At 40.7% G+C, this 21,568-nt stretch overlaps 1 protein-coding gene across 1 annotated transcript in view; it reads right to left on the minus strand.

The window, feature by feature from the left end:
* Nucleotides 1-3,175: 3,175 nt before the first annotated feature.
* HSPA12A (heat shock protein family A (Hsp70) member 12A) overlaps nt 3,176-21,568 on the minus strand; it is a 63,331-nt gene continuing 44,938 nt past the window's right edge. The window contains exons 7-12 of the mRNA XM_065672342.1: nt 15,781-15,952; nt 13,083-13,169; nt 12,424-12,528; nt 11,078-11,336; nt 9,295-9,398; nt 3,176-8,316 (exon numbers count right to left, since the gene is read on the minus strand). Of these exons, the coding sequence (XP_065528414.1) occupies nt 7,682-8,316; nt 9,295-9,398; nt 11,078-11,336; nt 12,424-12,528; nt 13,083-13,169; nt 15,781-15,952 (1,362 nt within the window). The 3' untranslated portion in view covers nt 3,176-7,681. The remainder of the gene's footprint in view (nt 8,317-9,294; nt 9,399-11,077; nt 11,337-12,423; nt 12,529-13,082; nt 13,170-15,780; nt 15,953-21,568) is intronic.

Below are 21,568 nucleotides of genomic sequence, written 5' to 3' on the forward strand. Positions count from 1 at the left end.
CATACAGGAACCTCTGCAGATGTCATGCAGGGCAGCATCTTTTCTGCTGTCCTTTTCAGCTCTGTTCACAGTTAAGCTTTGCTCATTTTGGGGAGTCAATAGTCATCTGTGTGTGTGTGTATGTGTGTGTGCGTGCGTGTTAAAGGGAAGAACAGCCTGATAAAATAGATCCATTATGATTGTCACTGGAGGAAAAGTAAAAGCTCTGTTCCTGCATTGTACTTGCAGGGCTTCAGCTGCAGCCCTGGTACACATTAGCAAATACGCAGTGGTGGCACAAGCATGGAATGCAGCACACTTGTGTGGGAAGCATCAGGTCAGCACCGAGGTTGTCCTTTGTACTATAAAGGAAGAGGATGTGCACAGACTGGTGTCTGCTCTTATCAGCTGATGGCAGACGGAAGTTCCTACTTGAGGTGCAGAGCTTATTCCTCAGAGGGAAGGAAATAGTTGTTGTCCTTAGGAAAGGGAGAGTGACCTTTCTAACTCCTTAGATTACTATGGTTTAACATTCACAGCTGTCAGTCTCACCACTCCTTTCTACTTTGAAACCTTCCCTGACCTTCAGTTTCTGCTGGAGCACAACAATGCCTCTGTCCTCCCACATCCAAACCCTGGCTGCACACCTTTTCAGCTGATTCCTTCGGTTTCCTTGCACTCAACCCAGTATTGTCCTCCTCTGCTGCAGCACACAATAGTCCCAGAGTAAGCTTGTATAGTGTTTTTCATTTCTCCATGTTTCTGTAAGCTCACCTGTGGACACTGATGGAAGAATCATAGCAGTTGCAACCTACCAAGTTCTCACAACCATTTTTTACCTTTATATAATAGTATACACTATATCCTAGTTTGATGACTTTTGCTCTAGGCACAAAGCCAGTGCTCCTGGGATATAGCACCTAGTAAACTTTCCCCATTATTACAGTCCCTGAAAAATAAGGAAATAAATACTACTTCAAAATTATAGCCAGCACCTACACAACTGTATGTTAAACAAAGATACAGAGGTTCTTGGTTTGCAGAAAAATGTTTGCGGTTATCTAACTTAATATACTGCACTTAGTCCCATTATATCAGTGAAGTATATGCTCAACTGCTTTTGATACACCCCTTAGTGAAGCTGAGATAATCTTGCTTCTTTACCTGTGAGCATGTCCAAATGTTAAGTCACAGATAAGAGAACAGAACCATCGTGAACTTGTACATCACAAATACACCATGAACATCATCACCTCCCCAGAGGCTACTCAGCACTCCTGGCATTTGCTATGATGCATTTTCAGGGTAGCATAAGACAGCTTTTGCAGCAAGAAACTGATCGTTGCATCCGTTGAACTGCACAGGCTCTTGCACAAAGCTTTTTCTTTCAGATTCCTAATGTGAAAGAAAAAAAAGCACAAAATTCTGCCCTCCTCAATACTTTGTTGTGACCGTACAGCAGCCCCACTACAAAAGTGTTTCTCTGTGTTAGAACACAGCAAGGGATGAATGAGAACTATATTACAACAGAATTTATGATAGTACTGTAAAAATGTTGTGATTTTTATTATTATATAAGTATATATTAATATTTTATTTATTATTAATTTATTAGTAATACTAATATATTATATTACTATATTCATTATATTACTATTACAGAATTTATTCATAAAAAAGCAGATACAAGTTTTCCAATACCAGTATCTAATGAGATTGGCAAATACCAGGCCTGAATCCCATTTACATAAAGCATCTGTAGTTCTCACCTGTTTATCCATGACGGATCTCTTGAAAATCAGGCAGCTCTTTCATTAAGGGGACTTGAATTCACCATCCTTAAGACAGATGCCTGGGTGATGTTTCAGGTAGTTGCTTAGGAAGCTGAGGGGAAAGAATCTTTTTGGGGAAGCTGGACATTGCTGTCATGGAGGTTGATTTATAAGTTGTTTTATTCCGTGTCTATTAACATGAAAATGTCATCTGCAAATTTCATTGGGATTTACATGATCTTGGCAAATCCAACAATTTATACAGACTCCTTCCTATCAAGATGAGGCTGTGACTTTAAATATTAACATACTCATATGAGAAAACCTTAAGATTTAGAAAAGTCCAGTGAAAGGATGGAATTCTGAATGCACACACATGAAACTCCCCTGGATACCAGAGCAATGCGCTAGAACACTGAAAGCAAAATTTGGTTCTTAATGTGTCCTGAAGACTGTAATTATATTTCCCATTGTACTAGTAACATTAATTGAATGTTTAGCTGAAATCAAGTTCATTACAAGTTAAATACAGTGCCTAGCCTATTAGGATGGTGTTTATAATTATAGTCATAAAGCACTTGTAAAACACCTTCATTGCAGCAAATAGGTGGAAGTTGGGGTGTAGTGGCTGCTCAATTCATTCTCTGCATCTTTGCACATGAGCAGCATTGTAGACTAAGGTCACAGACACCACTGAATGGTCTTGGGTCTAGTGCCAACACTGCTGAACTTCAGAGGGACATGGCCTGCAATGGTTAGCAGAAAAGTGTAATATTGCACACACAGTTATATAAGCTTTTTTCAGTGCAGCTGGACCTTACTAAACAATCCTAGATCTAGAAACACACAATATAGATGTACACTCTCACGCAGATGCAACAGCTTTTTGGTCTGATGATAGAATTTTAACAATAAACCAGCCTTTGACGAGTCCTCTTCGAGATATCATATTTCATATTTGATTTCCTGGCTCTCTCAGAGCATCATCACAGAAAATATGCCATCTGCTCTTGGTATCACACACAGTCTTTCTGTCTGGACTCCAACAGACACCCTACTCGGAGCTACACCAAGTTTGGTGGACCCTGAATAATCATCAGCTGTGGACTTGTACCTTAGGCACATATGGAGCCCCCCTAGAAAGTTCACAAGTGAAGTAGAAATGCAGCAGCCTCTTGCTGAAGAGCTGTGTGTGTGCCCAGGGGCCTGCCAGCCCTTGGCAAAGACTGTTGGCATCCACACACCTAAAAGACTGAAGAGATCTCATAAGCCATACATATGGTTGGTGTCACTTTTGCTCAGTTACACATATGAAGGAGCATCCAAATGCAAGTATAACCACTTGGCCTTCCTCACTTCCATAATCAATTTAGGTTTCTTTTTATAACCATTTTCATAAAACCAGTAACACCCAAGAAGAAAAATCAGTTTTACAGTATTTTATTTGACATGATTGGAGACACAAGAACACTCAAGATACAATCCAGACAAGTTGTGAACAGCTTCAAACATCAGTGAAATCTGAATTTATCTTGCACAGAGGTGAACAAGACCACAATGGTTGGTTTTATAATATAGTTTAGGACTATTTCAAGCAGGTGAGTACTGTGACGTTATGCCCAACAACTTTTATACTATTCATCCGCTTAAGCCACTTCATATCATAAATATGCAGCTTATCTTGGCGATTAAATCTCTGCAATATATAATTAGCCTTCTCATAATAATGCATTAAAACTCCTGTATATAATATTGGTATATTCATACCAATGTAAACTGTCCTAACCATCACAGCACATTTATCATAGTCTAGCACAATTAATCATTCCATCACAATTAGCTGCTAACTTTCAGCCTAGACTTAAGTAACTTGGACCCAAACTTGCAAGTTGCTGCTTAGAGCAAAACTTCTACCAAGACCTTCCACTTTCCCTAAGGATAGCTGGCCTTGTCTTTTCAACACAACGTTGCACAATGTCATCTGAAACCCCTACCAATAAAATGCTCTGCAGGGAATCTCCTGCAAAAGTATCAGAATTCTACCCTAAAAATGACTTTTTTCCTAGTAAATTTCATATTAATTTTATAGCCTAACATCCTTTATCAAAATAGGCATCCACATGCCACTTACAACGTAAGGTTGTTTAACTGGGTTATAGACTACAGACCACAGCATAATATTCTACTTACAATTCTAACTCCTTAAAGAGACAAGCTAAATTTTCCATTCTTAAAGAGGGCAACAAGGACAGCTGGGAGTTTGTTCCATAGTTCAGTGCTCTGCAAAGACAAGCTTGATAGTGCTCCCATCAGACGGAATGAGGAAGTGCAAAAATGTGCAAATCACATTTTACAGTTAGAGTAATTTTAGGAACAAATCCCTGCTTGGATCCAGATGGGATCTTACAAAAGGTGAATAAGAAAGGGCAGAGAATCGCTACTCTGCAGGGAACCATGTTTCAGAAGAGCCGCAGAAATACCCTTAGCATGCCCTGCAGACAGACTAGAAGCAACACAAAACCATGGGCCACCTCATCTTTCTTGCAGGTCATCTCCTCTTCAGAGGGGAGAGGGGGAGGTTGCAACCATTTATCATACCAAATTCTGTGTTAAGGTTACCAGAAACAAATCTGTGCAGAACTGGAGCAATTCAGTTTAACATAGGATGCAAAGACAGCAAAGCCTATTTTTCTTTAAGAAGTTTGTCTTTTGGTAGGTGGTAGTGGTAGATTGGGTCTTACCTGCAGCTACAATAAATCAGTGTTGCCTGGCTTTGGAAGGTAGTTTTGTGTTTCTTTGGTTGTTGGGTTTTTTTTTTATACTATGGAAGATCCTTAAGAAAACCCCAAAACCTAGTGAAGAAGCTGTATATCCAGATCAAACTATCTAATTTTTAACTTGGTTTTACAGGAGGATTCATCCATTATTATGATAAACTGCTGGAGGTGGAATGGTCACCGTCTGAAACAAAGAAATGAAAATCACAGCAACATACTAGAGCATCTGTGTAATAGGCTCAACTGCTATGACTTGCATTGCAGGAAGAATGTTGTATTCTCTGACACACCAACATTTCTTTCCTATTATTATAAGATCAGCCTTTTACATTTCATATCTTAACCATCTTTAAAAGGCTGTAATTACAGAAGCTGATTGAGAAATTATGTTATTTAAAATTAACAGCTGAATGAAATCAACAGAGGCAAAGAGCATTTTTATACAAGAAAATAGCACTGTAGAAAGAAAGAGTCTGTACAATATTTAAATATTGTATATACATAAAATTATATTGTTCATAACTCATCTTAAAGTTTCCCTTGTTTGTAAACCATGGAAAGCAACACACACACACACAAAAAAAAAATCCCAGTATTTAGCTTTTAAAGCATTTAGCAGGCAGCAAGAAACTGAATGCTAGCAAGCACACTTTGTAATTATAGAAATACCCAGCCAGATACCGTGACTTGCATTCTCCATAGTCCTTATGTTTTTTCCTTAACTTTTTTTGTTTCTTAAAGCTGGATGCAGAATACGATGCTGCATTCTGCAGAATTCTGCAGGAGACACAAAACTCAATGGCAAAATGCAGGAGATCAGTTCTGCAGCTCTTCACCGAGGCGAAACTCCAGGCTAAACACAGAAAGCTTAAGTGCAGGATTGGAATGTAAACCAGTGAAATAGTTGATAAAGCTTTAATTTCCCAAAAGTGACAGTGATGGATTTAACTCATGCTCAACTTACTAGAAAGGAAGGTTTAGCTTAACAATTAACATTGCAAAGCTTCAAAAATGTAGTGAATTCCAGCAGGTAATCAGGCAGCTCTGTATAAATGCTCTGAAAGTGTCAGCATTTTAGGGTGATTCTATAGGATAGTATCAGTCTGCCAATCTGGGATGGGATTTGGATTTGGATCTGAAGTTGTCAATTGATGACAGATGCAGACTGTATGTCTCGGAAATGACGCACCTGTACCATTTTGCAATATAAAACCTGTTCCAGTTGCAGAAGAGATTTTCCAGTTGAATGTGCTTAAGGAAAGATTTCCAGAAAGTCTGGAAAACAAGATGCTACTGTGACCATCAGCGTGTTTTATCTGTGTTAGAGTTGGGTGCTCAGAGCCGTGTGAGGAACGGCTTATTTAACGCTATTTGTAGTTTCATTCTCCTGGCTTCTGCTTTCCACTTTACTGGCCATTCAACTCAACCCAATTAAACCACTTGCGACTCAAAACATATTATGGAACTTTTGATCTGGATGTTTTCTCTTTTGTTTAAATCTTCCTGGACAGCCACCATCTAACTACTTCCAAATCTTAACACAGGAATTAACAAGAAAACAAATATAATCAGTTGGAGAAGTGCTTATAAACCAGACGGGCTGGAGGAATGTGCAGACAGGAACCTCTTAAAGTTCAATGAAGAGAAGCGCAAAGTCCAGATCCTGGGGAGGAGTAACCCCATGCACCATTATACACTGCAAGCCAACTGGCAGGGAGACAGCTTGGAAAAAGACCTCAAGGTCTTGGCAGACACAAAGTTGACTGTGAGCCAGCAATGTGCCCTTGCAACAAAGAATGCCCACAGCCTCCTGGGCTGCATTAGGGAAAGCATTGCCAGCAGGTCAAGGAAGGTGATTATTCCCCTTTATTCAGCCCTTGTGAGACCACATCTGGAGTGCCAGATCCAGTTCTGTGCTTCTTAGTACAAGGGAGACATGGACATACTGGACTGAGACCAGCAAAGGGTCATGACGATGATTAAGGAATTGGAATAACTGTGATGTGAAAGGCTGAGCTGAGACTCTCCAGACTTGACAAGGCTCAAGAGATGCTAGGAATGTATATAAATGCCTGAGAGAAGACAGTGAAGAGGATACAGCCAGACTTCTTAGAGGTTTCCAGTGAAGGAACAAGAGGCAATGGGCACAAATTGAAACATAAGAAATTCTGTTTAAAAATAAGAAAAATCTCTTTCACGTTGAGGGTTGTCAAATACTGGAACAGGCTGCCCAGAGTTCGGGCATCTCCATCTTTGGAGATATTCAGAACTGGACAAAGCATCTTGCTCTGGCTGACACTGCTTAGAGGTAAGAGGCTGGACCAGGCAGTCAACAGATGTCCTCTCCAACCTCAGCTATTCTGCGATTTTATGACTGCAGATGGAGACTAATAAAAGTAAGTTTAGAAGAACTAAGAGGGAAATAGCTTCATTTTTCAAAGTATATTGAGGGTAATGCTTCCTATTTAATCCAACAGCTTGTTCTGACAGCTTCACCAATAAAGGCCTTGTTTTCAAACTGGAGCAATCACTATTAGGCTCCTAATATATATCTGTATTTCCTAAAGCTAATTTTAAGGATTTCTGAGAATCTTCTTTTCCATAGGATCTCAGAATTTAAGAAACTCAGTTCTCATTTCTTTAAGTCATTGATTTTCAGCACTTAAAATATTGAAAGCATAGGGCAAAATCAAAAGAACATCACAGACTACTAATTTGTTCCCATTGCCAGACGATGGTGCTGTTTACAGAGATACCCCACACAGATACACCCCCTACAACAATCAGGGTGAGCTTTTCTTGGGTGGAAGAGGAAGAAGAAGAAGGCAAAGAGACTATGATTTTATATCTTCTTAACTAATCATCAGGACCCAACAATAATCAGTATTTACTTAATAAAGGTAGGTCTTTAAGCATGCTTGAGTAACTTGGGAACTTTTACTACCTCTGGAACTTTTGCTCCCAAAACTTTTTATGGGTCTTTCAAAACCCAGCCTTTGGTCAAAGGGCACAAACATGACATACCCCACCTTAGAAGCTGTTCTCATATAGCCTGCTGAAATTCAAGTTGATGACATGACATATGAAAGTCAAAAAATCGGGAGAGCGGAAGGTCAGTCTCACAAACAGGCTGTGGTGGGGAAAAATGGGCTGTTAGTAGTTTAAGAAATCAATACCAACTTTGACACTTTTAGAGGTCGCAACATCAATGGCCATGGCTTTGATTTCGGTGTCCCCAAACTGCATAAGCGTTTTGATCTCCCGCCGGTTTGGCACTGAAGCATCAGTTCCCGTGAGATCCAAGCGAAGGGTGCCACACTTTTTCACTCCAGATTCGGTGATGAAGCTAACGTTATCTTGTTCTGAGCTATAGATATTGATCACTATTACTAACTGAGAAGGTTTGGCAGGTGTGTAACTGCGTGTCACAGTTTCTCCAAGGGCTACGGATTGGTCGGCTGAGATAAACTTGTCAAAGACATCAGTGCACCAGCGTGTGCCGTCTTTGACTAGAAGCTTCTCTGGTGGATGCTTCCCTTCCACAAAGCGGTTGAGCACACCCACACCGTACGTGAGAGGTGAACGCCGCACTTTGATGACAGCAGGGTCTAGACCAAAGAGAACAGCTCCTTTGAGGATAGTGAGCCCCACATCCTGAGGAATGATGACTCGACATCTCGAACCAAAAGCGCTCTGGACAGCTTGTTGGAGTAAGGGGGATTCAGCGAAGCCACCCACCAGGAACAGAAACTTGACATTGGTCACTTCTGGCTTATCAAACACATCACCTGAAGAGAAAAAGAGCCCATTCATTAGGGAAAAACCCAGTGTGAAAAGGCAAAGCAGGTGAAACTCGTAATGTCTGAGTGCATTGAATATCCCAACTTCCGAGAAAATCATACACTTCAGTTGTAGGCTCACCCTTAGTTCAAGCAACTGAGGCAGCAAGACTGAGTTATCTGTCACAACTACTGTAATCCTAGGTCTCTCCCTCCCTGCTCAAATATAAGCTGCTCTGCGCTACCTGTCTTACTAAGTTGTGACCTCATAAATTTACCTATTAATTCCACAAATACAGCAAAGCATGATTCAATTATGACTCAATTAGTGCTTTTTAAAGTGTAGGACAGAAATACTTTGCTCAGTATACGTATTATACATGTTATTATTACATGTATTACTTGATACAAATCTAATCTACCAGGAAAACTTTAAATAACAGATGTCCCAGTAAGTCTTTGCCATTTTCCATTACTGAATAAATAAATTCAGAGCTGCTTAAGCCATGCCTGGAAGTACTTTTACCATGATGCCTCACATATTATTTGTGTTTAGAAATGTCAGTAATTTGGATGGTCATGGACAAATGTGACCTTCCACTGAGGAGAAATGAACTAGATGTCTTAATAGCAGGAAACTAGTTATATCTCTGGCATTACTTAGTTGTTGCCTGAAACAGGAAAAAGAAAAGCAGGATCTGTGCTAGTCGGTGCATTTCAATCTTCTGAATGCTGACAGCCCTGGAAGTACAGCATAATTGAAGCTTAGGCAGTAACAGGACTGAATCACATTCAATAACTAGTACTAGAACTAGGCAGGAATGTTAAGGTGATGTCCCTTAGTTTTATTATTCTCCTAACTACTATGCATATTTGGTGCATACTAGAGGGGTTATTTGACTTTAATTCCAGTTACTGGTTTGAAATAGGTAGGCAAAGCTTCAGTTTCACCTCAGCCAGAAAGTGGGATTACACACAGATACGTACTAAGGTGCTGAACGATCTGGTCAATCGTAGGTTTGAAAAGAGCATTCATTGCATCCGGGCTCATCCTCAGCATTCCCTGGGAGGACCACTTCACAAAGTCCACACTGGAAAAGAACAGGTACAAAGTACATTAATACATTATAGCTGAGCTGTGAGAAACAGGCAGGCACTCCCAAGACACACTAAATAAATAAATACATGAATGAGTTTACAGAATCTGTATGCATTTTACTCGGAAGAAAGTGCCTCACCTCACCCTAACCCCATGCCAACTGCAGCAACGTAAAATTTCAAGGGAGAATTACTATTTGTGCTTGTCTAATTGCTGTTTTCTTTGCCTGATTGCCTTCTGTAACATTACCAATGCTCAGCTGCTTCCTGAAACAGCTGGCAGTCAATCCAGTGCTCGCTCATCTGAAACAGCACTGATTCATCCCCAGAAGGGCAACATTTAGATTATAGCAGAAGCAGGCCAAAGCCACTGGAAACACATGAGGAAAACGAGCAAGTATGGGAAGCCTCAGGAGGCAGAAGGGAGCCCAGCATTGTTCATGAGGCATAACATTTGTTAAGAGAATACAGGCATTATGTTATTCCATCCATACACATCCATAAAGCTCAGTAATCTCCTTTTCAGTCGTGCACATTATATGTCACCTTTATACTCTTTCTATCACGTTATCCACTGAATTGCATTTTATTTGAAGGGAACATTTAGCATTCCCTCTAAGCTTCACCATTAAAACTATTAACAAGAAGGAGATGCTCTTCTGAGGGGTAATATTTCCAGAAATGTTTAATGATTTCAGAACCTCATTCTCATTTAGGAAGTGACCCTGAGCTGGATTCCAAGTCCTTTAGGCTTAAAGTGCATTTACCAATAACTTTAGGAAGAGATGCGGGAGCATGAAGCCTACATTCAACATTCCCTGGGTTAAAAAAGGCAGAAAGAACTAAAGGTACACGTACTAAATATTACATCTTCTCTCAGATCCCAATCATTCTGCCCTACATTCACAGTCCCTCTTGTTCATTCTATTTTATGCCATTCATCTCCAAATCTCCTGTAGTAAATAATTTCAAAAGAGGCAAAATGCCCACTTTTACTTTCTCCTCACTTCCTTTTCTATAGCAGTCCATAATCTTAGCATTTAGGGTGACTTCCTGATACTGAAAATCATGAGTTAAAATCTCTGGAGGATATTATGTCTCCCCACCTACTGAAAATTAACTGGTAAAATACTAGAAGTAAAGAAAGCACGACGCCACTTTGAGAGAAGAATGCTTTTCCCCTTGTAGGGCTCTATGCAGTAGTGCATGTTTTCACCACTGATCTGATATTGCTCATAACTCAAGCCATTAAAATATCCCTGCATCTCACTCAAAATCTTGGATTTATTCCAGGGCCCAGGCCTCTAAAAGTTCAGGTTCTAGGTAGCTAACTTCCAGACATCAATTCTGTATTTGATCTGATGTTCCTAATGAACACATAAGGGGTTCAAAATGTATGGCCAAATTCAGGAAAATGAGGCAGTGGTGGCCTAATGAAAATCACAGAAAGCAATACCAGAAGAGTGCAAGTCTATACAGAAAAGCTTTGGCACGAGACTGATCAGACTTTTTCATTCTGGAAACTGCACTTCAGGCAATCCCATTTTCTCATCCTTATATCACATCTTTACATTATTATTTTTCAGTCTACACGCAATTAGGATATTTCAATTATTTGTCTTTGCTACCAGTAGTTAGTTCTGCATTCATTTGGGTTCAATCATCTACTCACTTGCTTTTCCTCAAGGCATGTTCTACACTGTGACCCCGAAACTTCTTGTAATAATCAATGAAGGAGAAAGGCAGAGTGATGTTTAATGGGTTGGTCCTGTCTGGAGCTGCTGCCCGTTTACGGGACTCAAACGCTATCATCAGGTCTACCCAGGCAGCAGGACGCTTGATTTTAAATTGCTCAATAAAATCTTCTCCAAATATTTTACACAGGAGCTTTTCAAATTCATAGTCCACGCCTAGAGAACCATATGGGCCACCTGTATTACAAACAAAACACAGCTTTAATATTCTGAACCGCTTATTAGATTTCAAGTTGACCAAATACACATCGAATTGACACTACTAGGACTGTCATGGGAGAAGGTCCATAGAAAGAGGTATCTTTCCTAAGTGTAACAGTCTAATACTGAATATAATCTTACCTTTGTCTCACTTCTATACCATCAGAGCCACTGCAACACTACCACTAAAAAACAGAAACAGTTTTATTAGAAGCGGAGGAAACTGCCTCCTTATCCACATGTGAGGTGTGGGTTGGACTTATATTTAGGAGTAGACAGGCTTGACGTACACTGTAGGCTGTTTCCTGAGGTAGTCTTACAGCCACCAAGACTGAAAAGTCTCAGTGACGAACCACACAGATGAAGATTAACTCGGTACAGAGACACAGCAACAAGTAATAAGCTGATTTGTCCTTAACAGCTTAGCTAGAGGGCAAAGACAGACGGGCTTGGGAGTTCAGGAAGGGAATACTATCAGGGAATCACACTTTATATCTTTGCTGGGGGCCAATCATAATACATGTTTCCCAGGGGATGGCTTACTCTCCTTGTTACACTGCCTGTGGAATTACTGGAATATATGAGATTCCCCTTACATCTAGGGAAACTTCCGTTTTGCCAGCATTCACTTTAGAAGGATTTTGTGATACTCAGCTATTCATATCTCCAAGGTACGTCTCTGAATACCTGGACAGAGCAGCAATACACAGGAGACCTCTCAAAGGAAAAGAAGGTGACCCCCTTTACTAGCAGAAGTCAGACCAGGACCAAGGCAGGAGGTCATGGCCTGAATGAGAGTGAATAACACAGGAGATGGCAGTTTCTTACTCTCCCGTTGTGAGGTTTACCATCCAAAAGCATGAGAAGCATGAAGCTTCCATATATGCTAACCATATGAAGCTACCATATATGCTGACCAGCAGCTAGATTATACTGATTTTGAATGTTGTCTTATTTCAGGGAGAACTGTTAGTGAAATGCAGTGAATAATAAAGGCATATATTTCCTTCACTGACAAGTCAAAATATGACATAAATAAAGCAAATGGTGAAAATGAAACTACCTGTTGCTTTGTATAGCTCCTTAAGATGTCCTTCGGGGAGCCTGATCTGATGGACAGTTATATCCACTGTGCCTCCTCCACTGTCAACAACGATGTAACGGTCACCTAGTTTGCCAAAGGAGTGGGGAAATAGTATTTACATTAGGATTATCACAACAGCATACTGCAATGAAATATGCTGCTCAGGGTGTTATCAGCCTCAGAAATAATGACTTACAGAAAGTCATGAATGTCTAAGCTGAATACTTGATCCTTATTAGTAATTATAATGCAACGACTGATAGCAAGTATGAAATGCAGATTTCAAAAGCTATTGATTTAGCTTTTGAGCTAAATTAGTAGATTAGTGGAATTTCTCATGCTGCTGATACACATTCTAGCAGGCTACCAAATTGATACTGTGGCATATTCACACAGCCTGCTCCATTTTAAAACCTGGATTGCTTTTTCCACATCCTTAATAAACCATATTTCACTAGAGCATACAGAATTGCAGTTCAGCCTTAGTAACTAAGAGCAGCTCATGAACTTGTATTTTACTTTATTTTCCTACTTGCAATCACTGTGAGAACAATGTAGTGCACAGCACATTTGTGGGAAACACATCTGCCTGCAATATAAAACCAGTGAGAGCAATTTACCCAAGAAAGGTACACTACCTTCCTCCAGTTCAGACCAGATCTCTCCTATGACATTTTCCACCATAAAGGTCCGGCTCTGTCGATTACGACGGATGTGTTCCTTCGCTAGTCATGATTAGAGAAAAACTTACTGAGTGTAAGAAAGCACAAAGAAGGTGATATCAAGTGCAAGCAGGCTGACATCTGTATTTATCATTCCTTAATAAAACAAATGAACAAAGATTATCACATTAGAGTCGGGAACATTATAACGCTCTTCCTAGAAAGATGGAAAATTGTTTTCCAGCCACACTGATCCTCCTTGATACTAACTGCATTAAACATAATACCCTAATAAGAAAGCTCTAAGCAGGTCAGATGTATTTCTTTAGTATATTCTGGTTTCAAAGCGCTGTGTGGAAGTGGGCTGGCAGCCAGCTGTGCTCAGCGCAGCCTTTGCCGCAAGGCGGCAGCCCCAGCCTGCTGCCAGACATCCCCATTGACAAAAGCTGCTGATTTGGGGTTCTCAAGCAAAGGGACACCTCCCAAGCCTTTTACCCTGTCTCAAAACAAGCAGCTAAAGCGCTGCTTCAGACTTGTAACTCCTTAAGGCCACAGTGATCACCCTCATACTATTTTCAGTATACGCCAATTACAAAGAATCTAGCGATATTAAATCCATCAGTGAACTCACAGAACTGAATTCCTACTTAGACATTTAAAAGATGCAGAAGTCTGTGAAGAGAGGGAGTGCAGTCAGAACTGTTGCTATTATGCCTTTAAATCAACCTCTACAACTGAGTGCTCAAAAAAAATTACTCCCTGTGTAACCTTCACTCACCTTCAAAGGCGCTTCTATAAAACACTACAGAAGGGCAGGCATCCGGTCATGCATGAAAATATCATTCTTTCTGAAAATATCAGCACACAAATCGCTGAATGGGTTTTGCTTCTTGTTTCTATAGTGCCTATCACCAGAAAAACACCAGCAGCTCCACTTGCACCCCCTCCTTCCTATAAAGACCCTGTGCTGCAGACAGGCTGCATTAGCCTTGCTGCGCTGACAGAGCAGCACACAGCAGGGGTTTAAACAGTGAAGCGTTCAGTGACAGAACAAGCACCAGATCCTAGCAAGGGCCTGACCCAGAGCCCACAGAAGTCAACGGGAGCCCTTTCATTCACTCCTGTGGGTTAAAAGTGAACACAAGAGCCAGCCTTTAACTATGACTGAAGCTTATCCTGGCTGCTACGGACAGTAAAATTTTTGTTTTGACTTCACAGCAATAATATGGTCCTTGGAGTGCTTCTCTCTGTTTATATTTCAAGGGGTTTTCTCCTTAATCTGTTCTCAGCTTGTCTTGGGTGCCTGCCATGCCTTTATGAAATTTTAATTCCAACCCCAAATTAATTCCCTCCAAACTTTGTTTTCATTAATTTTGACACAAAACCTTTCACATCCCCAACAGATTTTACCATATGAAGTCGAGGAGGAGAATTCTACCCCGCATCCAAGAAAAAGCTCCTTAGCAGAAATCCACGATCTGCCAAATTCTGCTTAGCTTCAAAATCTTAACTGGAGAAACCCTCCTGTTATTTTCCCACAGGCAAATCCCTGTGTAGCCTGAAAGTGAGTTCATGTAAAATCACATGGACTGGGAACGGTTCACAACATGAACAAGGGAGACAGAAGCCAAGGAGCCCCTGAAGGGACTGTGCCTGCGCTCTGCTGAACACATCTGACGAGTGCTGGCTGGGAGAGGCATGGATTTGAGAGAATGATGTAATGACTGCCTCACTAAAAGAAATACCCTCTGGTAAGTACAGGAATAGCTTTTCTAGCTTCATCTTCCATTTGCCTGCACTGTTTTGACCTACTAAATGTGATAAAACACAAGTTCTTCTGAAAAATTCCTTCTGGGATAGATTGGCACACTACCACCCACATCAGTGCAACTGCTACAATTCACACAGATGGGGTATCTGTGCATTATGCAGCATTCACATCTTACAGCTGCTTCCTTTGCCTTTTTTTAATTTCTTTCCTATTTTCCTCCAATCTCAGGCAGAATACCAAGTTCAAAAACCCTTGATTACAAAGGACCTTTGGGCAAGTGACTTACACTGTGGTCCAATCTCTGTCCCTCGTTGAAATCAGCCCTAAGACATTGATATTAGCAACAGACCCTAGGTCAATAAATCAGAAGTGCTGTATCTAGCTGCTCTTCTACAAGCATGAATTCATTGCTATATTCCAGTACCATATGGACCCCTGAGTGTTGAAAGTAATTAATGAGACTTCCTAAGGTGACATCCAAAAGCATCTGCCAAAACCCTGGAACACCTCAGACTAAAAGTCTCATTGCAGGTCCAGTTACTTAACACTGTTTTGATAATGCAGCTAGTTGAACATGTGACTGTTTCCAACAAATTAAAAAGATGATCCAACATAAAAAAATACTACTGTAAAAAATACTAGGAGACTCCCACAATATCCTAATAAAGACAAGGCAATGAAGCTACCTGCATGCTTAAATTCAAGTGCATGCAAACATGTCTGCTGGATTAATACCTAAATTAGTCTAATAACAACAAACAGCAAAACAGTTTATAAAAGGAAATTGATGCTAACCTGAAACACTCAGGAGAGAAAAGACATTAAGAAATGGTAAGGAAAGAGCCCACGTGGGCAAAGAAAACTTAGCCATAAGAATCTAAAGAAGAGAGTTAATAGAAGTACCCTGTGTAAATCCAGTTCCGATAGTGTCACTTGGGCTGTAACCATTGACAGGCGCCCTGCTACTCAGGTCTATCATCTGGTGCAGGCGGAGCTTTCGGCAGTAGATAGAGGCAGCCTCAGGTTCCAGGGCAATGATCAACTGCTCGGGATTTTCAGGAGACGCCATTCCTGCCTGTGAGAGAGAACTGGTCAGGGAAGTGGGGTGGGAATTAACCACAACCTAGCAGACCCTTTTCCTTGAACAAGCCTTTCCCCAGCTCATGGTTCCAGTTAGGTCAGCCCCCTGCATTGAACACGCAAAGGAGCTGCTGCCGATGGCTAAAGGTCTTGGTCTGGGAATCGTCCTGCCCACAATGGATAGCACAACTTCACAGGCTGGAACAGGGAGTATGCATGCACCTACCATGCTAAGTGTCTGAAGAGCAGCTGTGTACATGACGGGTGGAGAAAAGAAGAAAGCAGATTTGAAACCCGTAATGAATGGCCTAAAATCTGAACTCCTAATTAACCTGTGAATCTGCCTGCTAAGAGGGGCCCCAGCCTCATGTAAGAAATGAAGGAATATGCTTGGCCTCTCCTCCCCACAACAATATTTTATGTGTGCCTTTCTTTATAGCCCAATACCTACAAAACTTGCCAGAATAGACTCCCCTCACTGTGTAGCTTACTAGGAATATAGGATACACTTTGCCAGAAATGCATCTTCTGACTTAAACCCAACATTTTTTATTACAAAATCCACTGCTTTTAAGCACAATCGCTTTCACAACACCTTCAAAATGCTCAGTGTATTCAAGAACTCAAAATACAATAGGGCAGGCTCCCCAGAATGCGATGAGAACAAGCCTGAAAATAAACCCACATTACAAAATGAACATTTCCCATTCTTTCCATTTTCTTTCTGGATTTTCAGCCTCAAGATACATAGATTTTTAAGAAGCCACAAGTTCTCATGTACCCACATTACTCGTAGAGCTGGGCTTGGAGAAAAATATCTAAAAGCAGGGGACAAAACTGTATTTTCATTTCTTTCCTCCTGTACTTTTCCCTCCTGTAAGATTTTCTGTTAAAAGAGATAACAGTAACTCTTTCTGACCAACTTCTGGTTTACCTGCTATTGGTAAGTGCCTGAGTATTAAAGCATGCTAGCAAACAAATGTGTATGAACACCTTTCTGCCTCCACAGTCATTCAGCAAACCTTCACTTCATACACACGCACTGGGGTGGCTCCAGAGCATCCCCAAAAGAAGGCAGACTCACAAGGAAAGACTGCAGACCTGGGCTGGAATTTGACTTCCTCCATACAGCTACACTGGGAATTGCTGGCTAGTTTACATCTGCAGCTAGGAACTCAAAGCAAAGCTTGTTCAAAAAGCAATACTAGGGTAAGATTTGGAGACATAAAAATGTCCTTCACATGAACTGACCCATTTTACCCTAACTTAATAAGTAAAATAAATAGATTTTTGTAGAAAATATATTCCTCATTAATAACAAGAACGAAAAACACCAGCAATTTGTGATCGGGATTATGGTCATTTTACATCCTTTATTGCTGTTGGGCGAAACCTTCTGCTTCAGTTATATCCACTGGACTCAACAGCATGATCCGAAATGAGGGGAACTGCCTGGGAAGAATACTGTGCATATACCACAGAATATCAAACCTTGGCAGCACATATTAAAAAAGTACCATATTGAAAAGAATGCCTGCAACCAAACTTCCAAAATCTGGAAAGTGCAGATTTACAGCAGCCAGAGTAACCCCTAAAGATATGAGAAGACTATCAATCAAACACAGGTCCAAACCAGATTCTCCTGCCATCACACCACTTGCATGCATGCATGTTGGCAAGCACAGTCTCAGATAAAGCTCTGGAGCTGTACTGGGGATGAAGACGAAGTTCTTGCATCGTGCCATAAACATAATCTTTCCTCCGACCCATCTGGACATAGTAGCCACAAGAGGGGCTGGTTTCATTCCAGCTCACTTTAACATCACTCAACTCCCTGTGAGCTTTTCTACACACATAGCTTCAATCTGTTGCAATTAGAAAGGGCAATATTCAAGATATGGATCAATACTTGGTCCCTGACAGATATTTATCTAAACTGCTAAAGAATTCCAAAAACGTATGTTCTCTGCACACAAACTCTCACAGCCCTCAGTCTTTGCCTTTGGGAAGTTTTGCTAAAAGCCTAATCTGAATCTTTCTTCCTTCAATTTTAAGGCAGGCACTTCTTGCCCTATTCAGGGGCATGGAGAACAAATATCTCCCTACTACCCTGCTGCAGTTTTCACATATATTAAATCCATTATCAAGTCTTGTGAAAACTCTGAGCAGCAAATAGGGTTTTTTAATACCCAGCAATGTGGATGAACTTCATGTGCTCAGCCGGCTCCATGCACTGGGCATATGTTAGCAGCACAAAGTCTTGTGTCTAACCTACATATACTAAAAGAGAAAATAGTATTTTAGGGGAAAAAAAATAGTTTGTTGCCAAGGATACTAAAATCCAAAGGCTACATCATAAAGTATACGCAGAAGTGACAAGAGCCGAGTTGCACACTGGTATTTCCTAACACGAGGCAGGGAAGGTTGTATTAATTGCAAAGTCATCTGTTCTAGGGGGGGGTTCGGTACAAATTACCAAGGCTGGTTCTGCTAAAAGAAAACAGTAGACCATTAACAATAACATTTGCTTCCTCCCCTCCTCCATAGTCTGTACCATGAGCTTTTCACATTGCAGCCTGCATGTCAGGAGAGGAAGGCAGTGACCTGTAGCAGATGGACTCAGATCCATGTTTTCAGACCCTCCAAGTACAGCTGATGCTACTCTTGCTACTTTTTCTCTCTAGATACTATTTTAACATACACAAAATATCTGCTGAGGAAAACATTCAACAGAAATGACAGTTTTTCACAGTTCGAAGCACAGCTGATCTAACAGAATTTCATGAAGAAAATGTTGGGATTTTTGGTTAAAAAGCTTTCCTTACAGAGTTGAAGGGGCCAGTTACAATAAAGAATGTGTTATTTCACATCATAAAAGGACCATACAAAAATCTTGTGCAGTGTAAGGTACTGGGCACCCTATGTATTGATCAATATTGACTATTTCATACCTTGTGAATGTAGTATTTATACACTGTACATTACTGTACATATCTATATTGATACACAGCACAGAGGGAGTAGGGGAAGGGGAGATGAGAAAGAAACATGAACATACTTCTAGGGAGGAATGGAGCAGTAAGGTTGCTTTAATACAAACTCTGAGAAGATGAAGACTTAGGAGCAGAACCTCTGTCCCATCATTATAGCCAAGGAGAAAGGGATTGATGGGAGAAATACATTGAGCATGCAAAGAAAGAAGAGTGAAAACAGCAGGCGATCAACACAAAGAAATGGTGATGCATTCATTTAAAATATTGACTGTATTAATATTAATTTATATTTATAATTATAATATTAAAATATTAACATTTGGGAATTTGCTGTATTTTGTATTTGTTCCTTTCTATCTGCCTCACTCCACGTCCTCACCCACTGCTGTAACTAAGGATAGAGATTCACAAGTTAACAGGTTTGAACAGGACAGATCTAAACAGTGTCTTGATATTCAGCATTATATAGATGATTCTGGCAGTGGCACAGATGCATCACGCTGCTTTTGCCTACAGCAGACTATAACAGCGCCATGTCTTGACTTCAGTCTGCTAAGGAGATTTTCTTTCTCCCATTATACTCACCAGTCATCACTTATGAAATATGAAGCAAGCAGGCAGTGGTTTTCCCAAAAATGCAAACATGGAAAACCCATCATGGAATTACAAAAATCCTTTGAGCACCAGAAAGCTCTTCTAAATGGATTTATTTGCAGGACAATGATGCATTTATCTACCTGGGAGAAGCAAAGAACTCCATGAAAAGAACTACTTTAAAAGACTGCCCCAAACTCCCTTTGCTCTCACACCCAAGCACTAGGATTTCATGCTTTGACAAGAGAATGCCCAGGTTTTCCCTCACTCCATTAAACAGCTCTGTGAGCTGGTGCTAGTGCCTTGCTATTCATTCACCAAGATGCATCATCGACAGCAAACCTCCAAGTGCTTCAAAGCCTCACACACTGGAGCACAAATAACTTTACCATCCAGATGCAGGTGAATTCTTCACCTGGCGCACTAGCTCTGGTTTTGTAGCCAGAGATGTGTCATCAGATGAGAGCCACAGCTGACCACAAACACATTCCTGATTCTCTGAACAGCATCAGCTGCCAAGTGTTAAGACCAATTCATCATTAGCAAATATTGAGGTTTGGACTGGAGCTCTCTATAGCAGTCTGAGCCCTTCCACAGAACTGATATTCACTCCTTCCATTCACCACGAAGTGAATGATATTCACTTCCATTCCTAACAGAATCATTGTTACTACAGATTAAAAGATGCTGCTTTTAAAACCCACCCTCACACACCTTGACACACAATGAAAAAACAGCAATGCACACTGATTTTAGTTTTTATAATACTGTAATGCATATGGGCTTATATACAGTATTATACTAGAATCTTCCTTGTAGTTTGAGCCTTTTTAAAAGACAATTAAAGCCATGAGGTAGGCTAGATAAAAGGCCTAGATAAAAGCTCCCAGCTCTGAAAGCTGCCTTAATTAGAAGCATCGGCATTTAGCTGGAGTACTCCTGTATTTCATATCACAGCCAGGCAAAATATTTGTGTGCTATCAGGCATTATTTATTACACCATGGTAACCTCAAAAGCAACAGCATGTTAGGAAATACACCGTCACTGACAAGGTACACATTTCCTGTTGCTATTCTTTCAGACTACTGAAAGCAATGGTTAATTTCCTTCTTTGCTTTTACAGAGATAACTCATATATGTTTTTAAAGGCAAAAATATAGCCCAACCATTGACTTGTACCACAAAGAACATCCTTTGCATGGAGTGCACCAGGTTCTTTGAGTTATAAAACAGATACTAAGGTCTTAAATACTGCAAAAATCACACATACAGAAAACAGTACTCCATCTGTGGAATTTAATGCTGATTTATTATTAGAATGGTATGTTAACTGAAGCCCGTCCTATGCATTTTGCATTCACCTTTATTTCCCTGCGCTTCACCTGCCTGGAAATGCTCTCTACTCAAACACCCTTAGTGTCAAACCTACGAATACAAAAACTTCTGAAATCTTACAGGTGACTGATGGCTCTCACAGCACTTTCCCCATCATTAGGGAACACATAGCCATGTTTTCCTGCACACAGCTGCCTGTTTTAAATTGCTTCTAAAGCTTCTCCCCTTCCATCAACACTGTGTGACACAACGCAGGCAGGCACACACACTTTCACAAGACCACTGCAGAGGCTTAGCTTTCTTTTGGAGCCGGATAACTAAAATGGGACAAACCTGCAGGATGAAACTACATTAGGGGCACAACAGCAGTGATCAAACACTGCCCTGTCTTGGGCAGACCTTCCAAGAACTTTTCTGCATCCAAAAGGAGAGTATTTTTGTTAAGTTTGTAGGAACAATAATGAAGACTTTTACGTTCCTGAGGCTGTGTGGAGGAAGAAGAATCTATAGCACAGCTGTAAAATCCGACTAAATCTTTGGGATGCTCCACATGTTGGCAGTGCTGCCCTGCAAGGAGAGGATGGAAAGCAACAGCTCATGGGATCAAGCTGGCTCCATGCCATGAGGTGTTCCTGCCTATGGCAGAGGGATTGGAACTTAAAGACGAAAAGGTTCTTTTAACCCAAAG

The sequence above is a fragment of the Lathamus discolor genome, chromosome 3 (genome assembly GCF_037157495.1).
Source record: "Lathamus discolor isolate bLatDis1 chromosome 3, bLatDis1.hap1, whole genome shotgun sequence".
In the NCBI taxonomy this organism is placed as follows: Eukaryota; Metazoa; Chordata; class Aves; order Psittaciformes; family Psittacidae; genus Lathamus; species Lathamus discolor.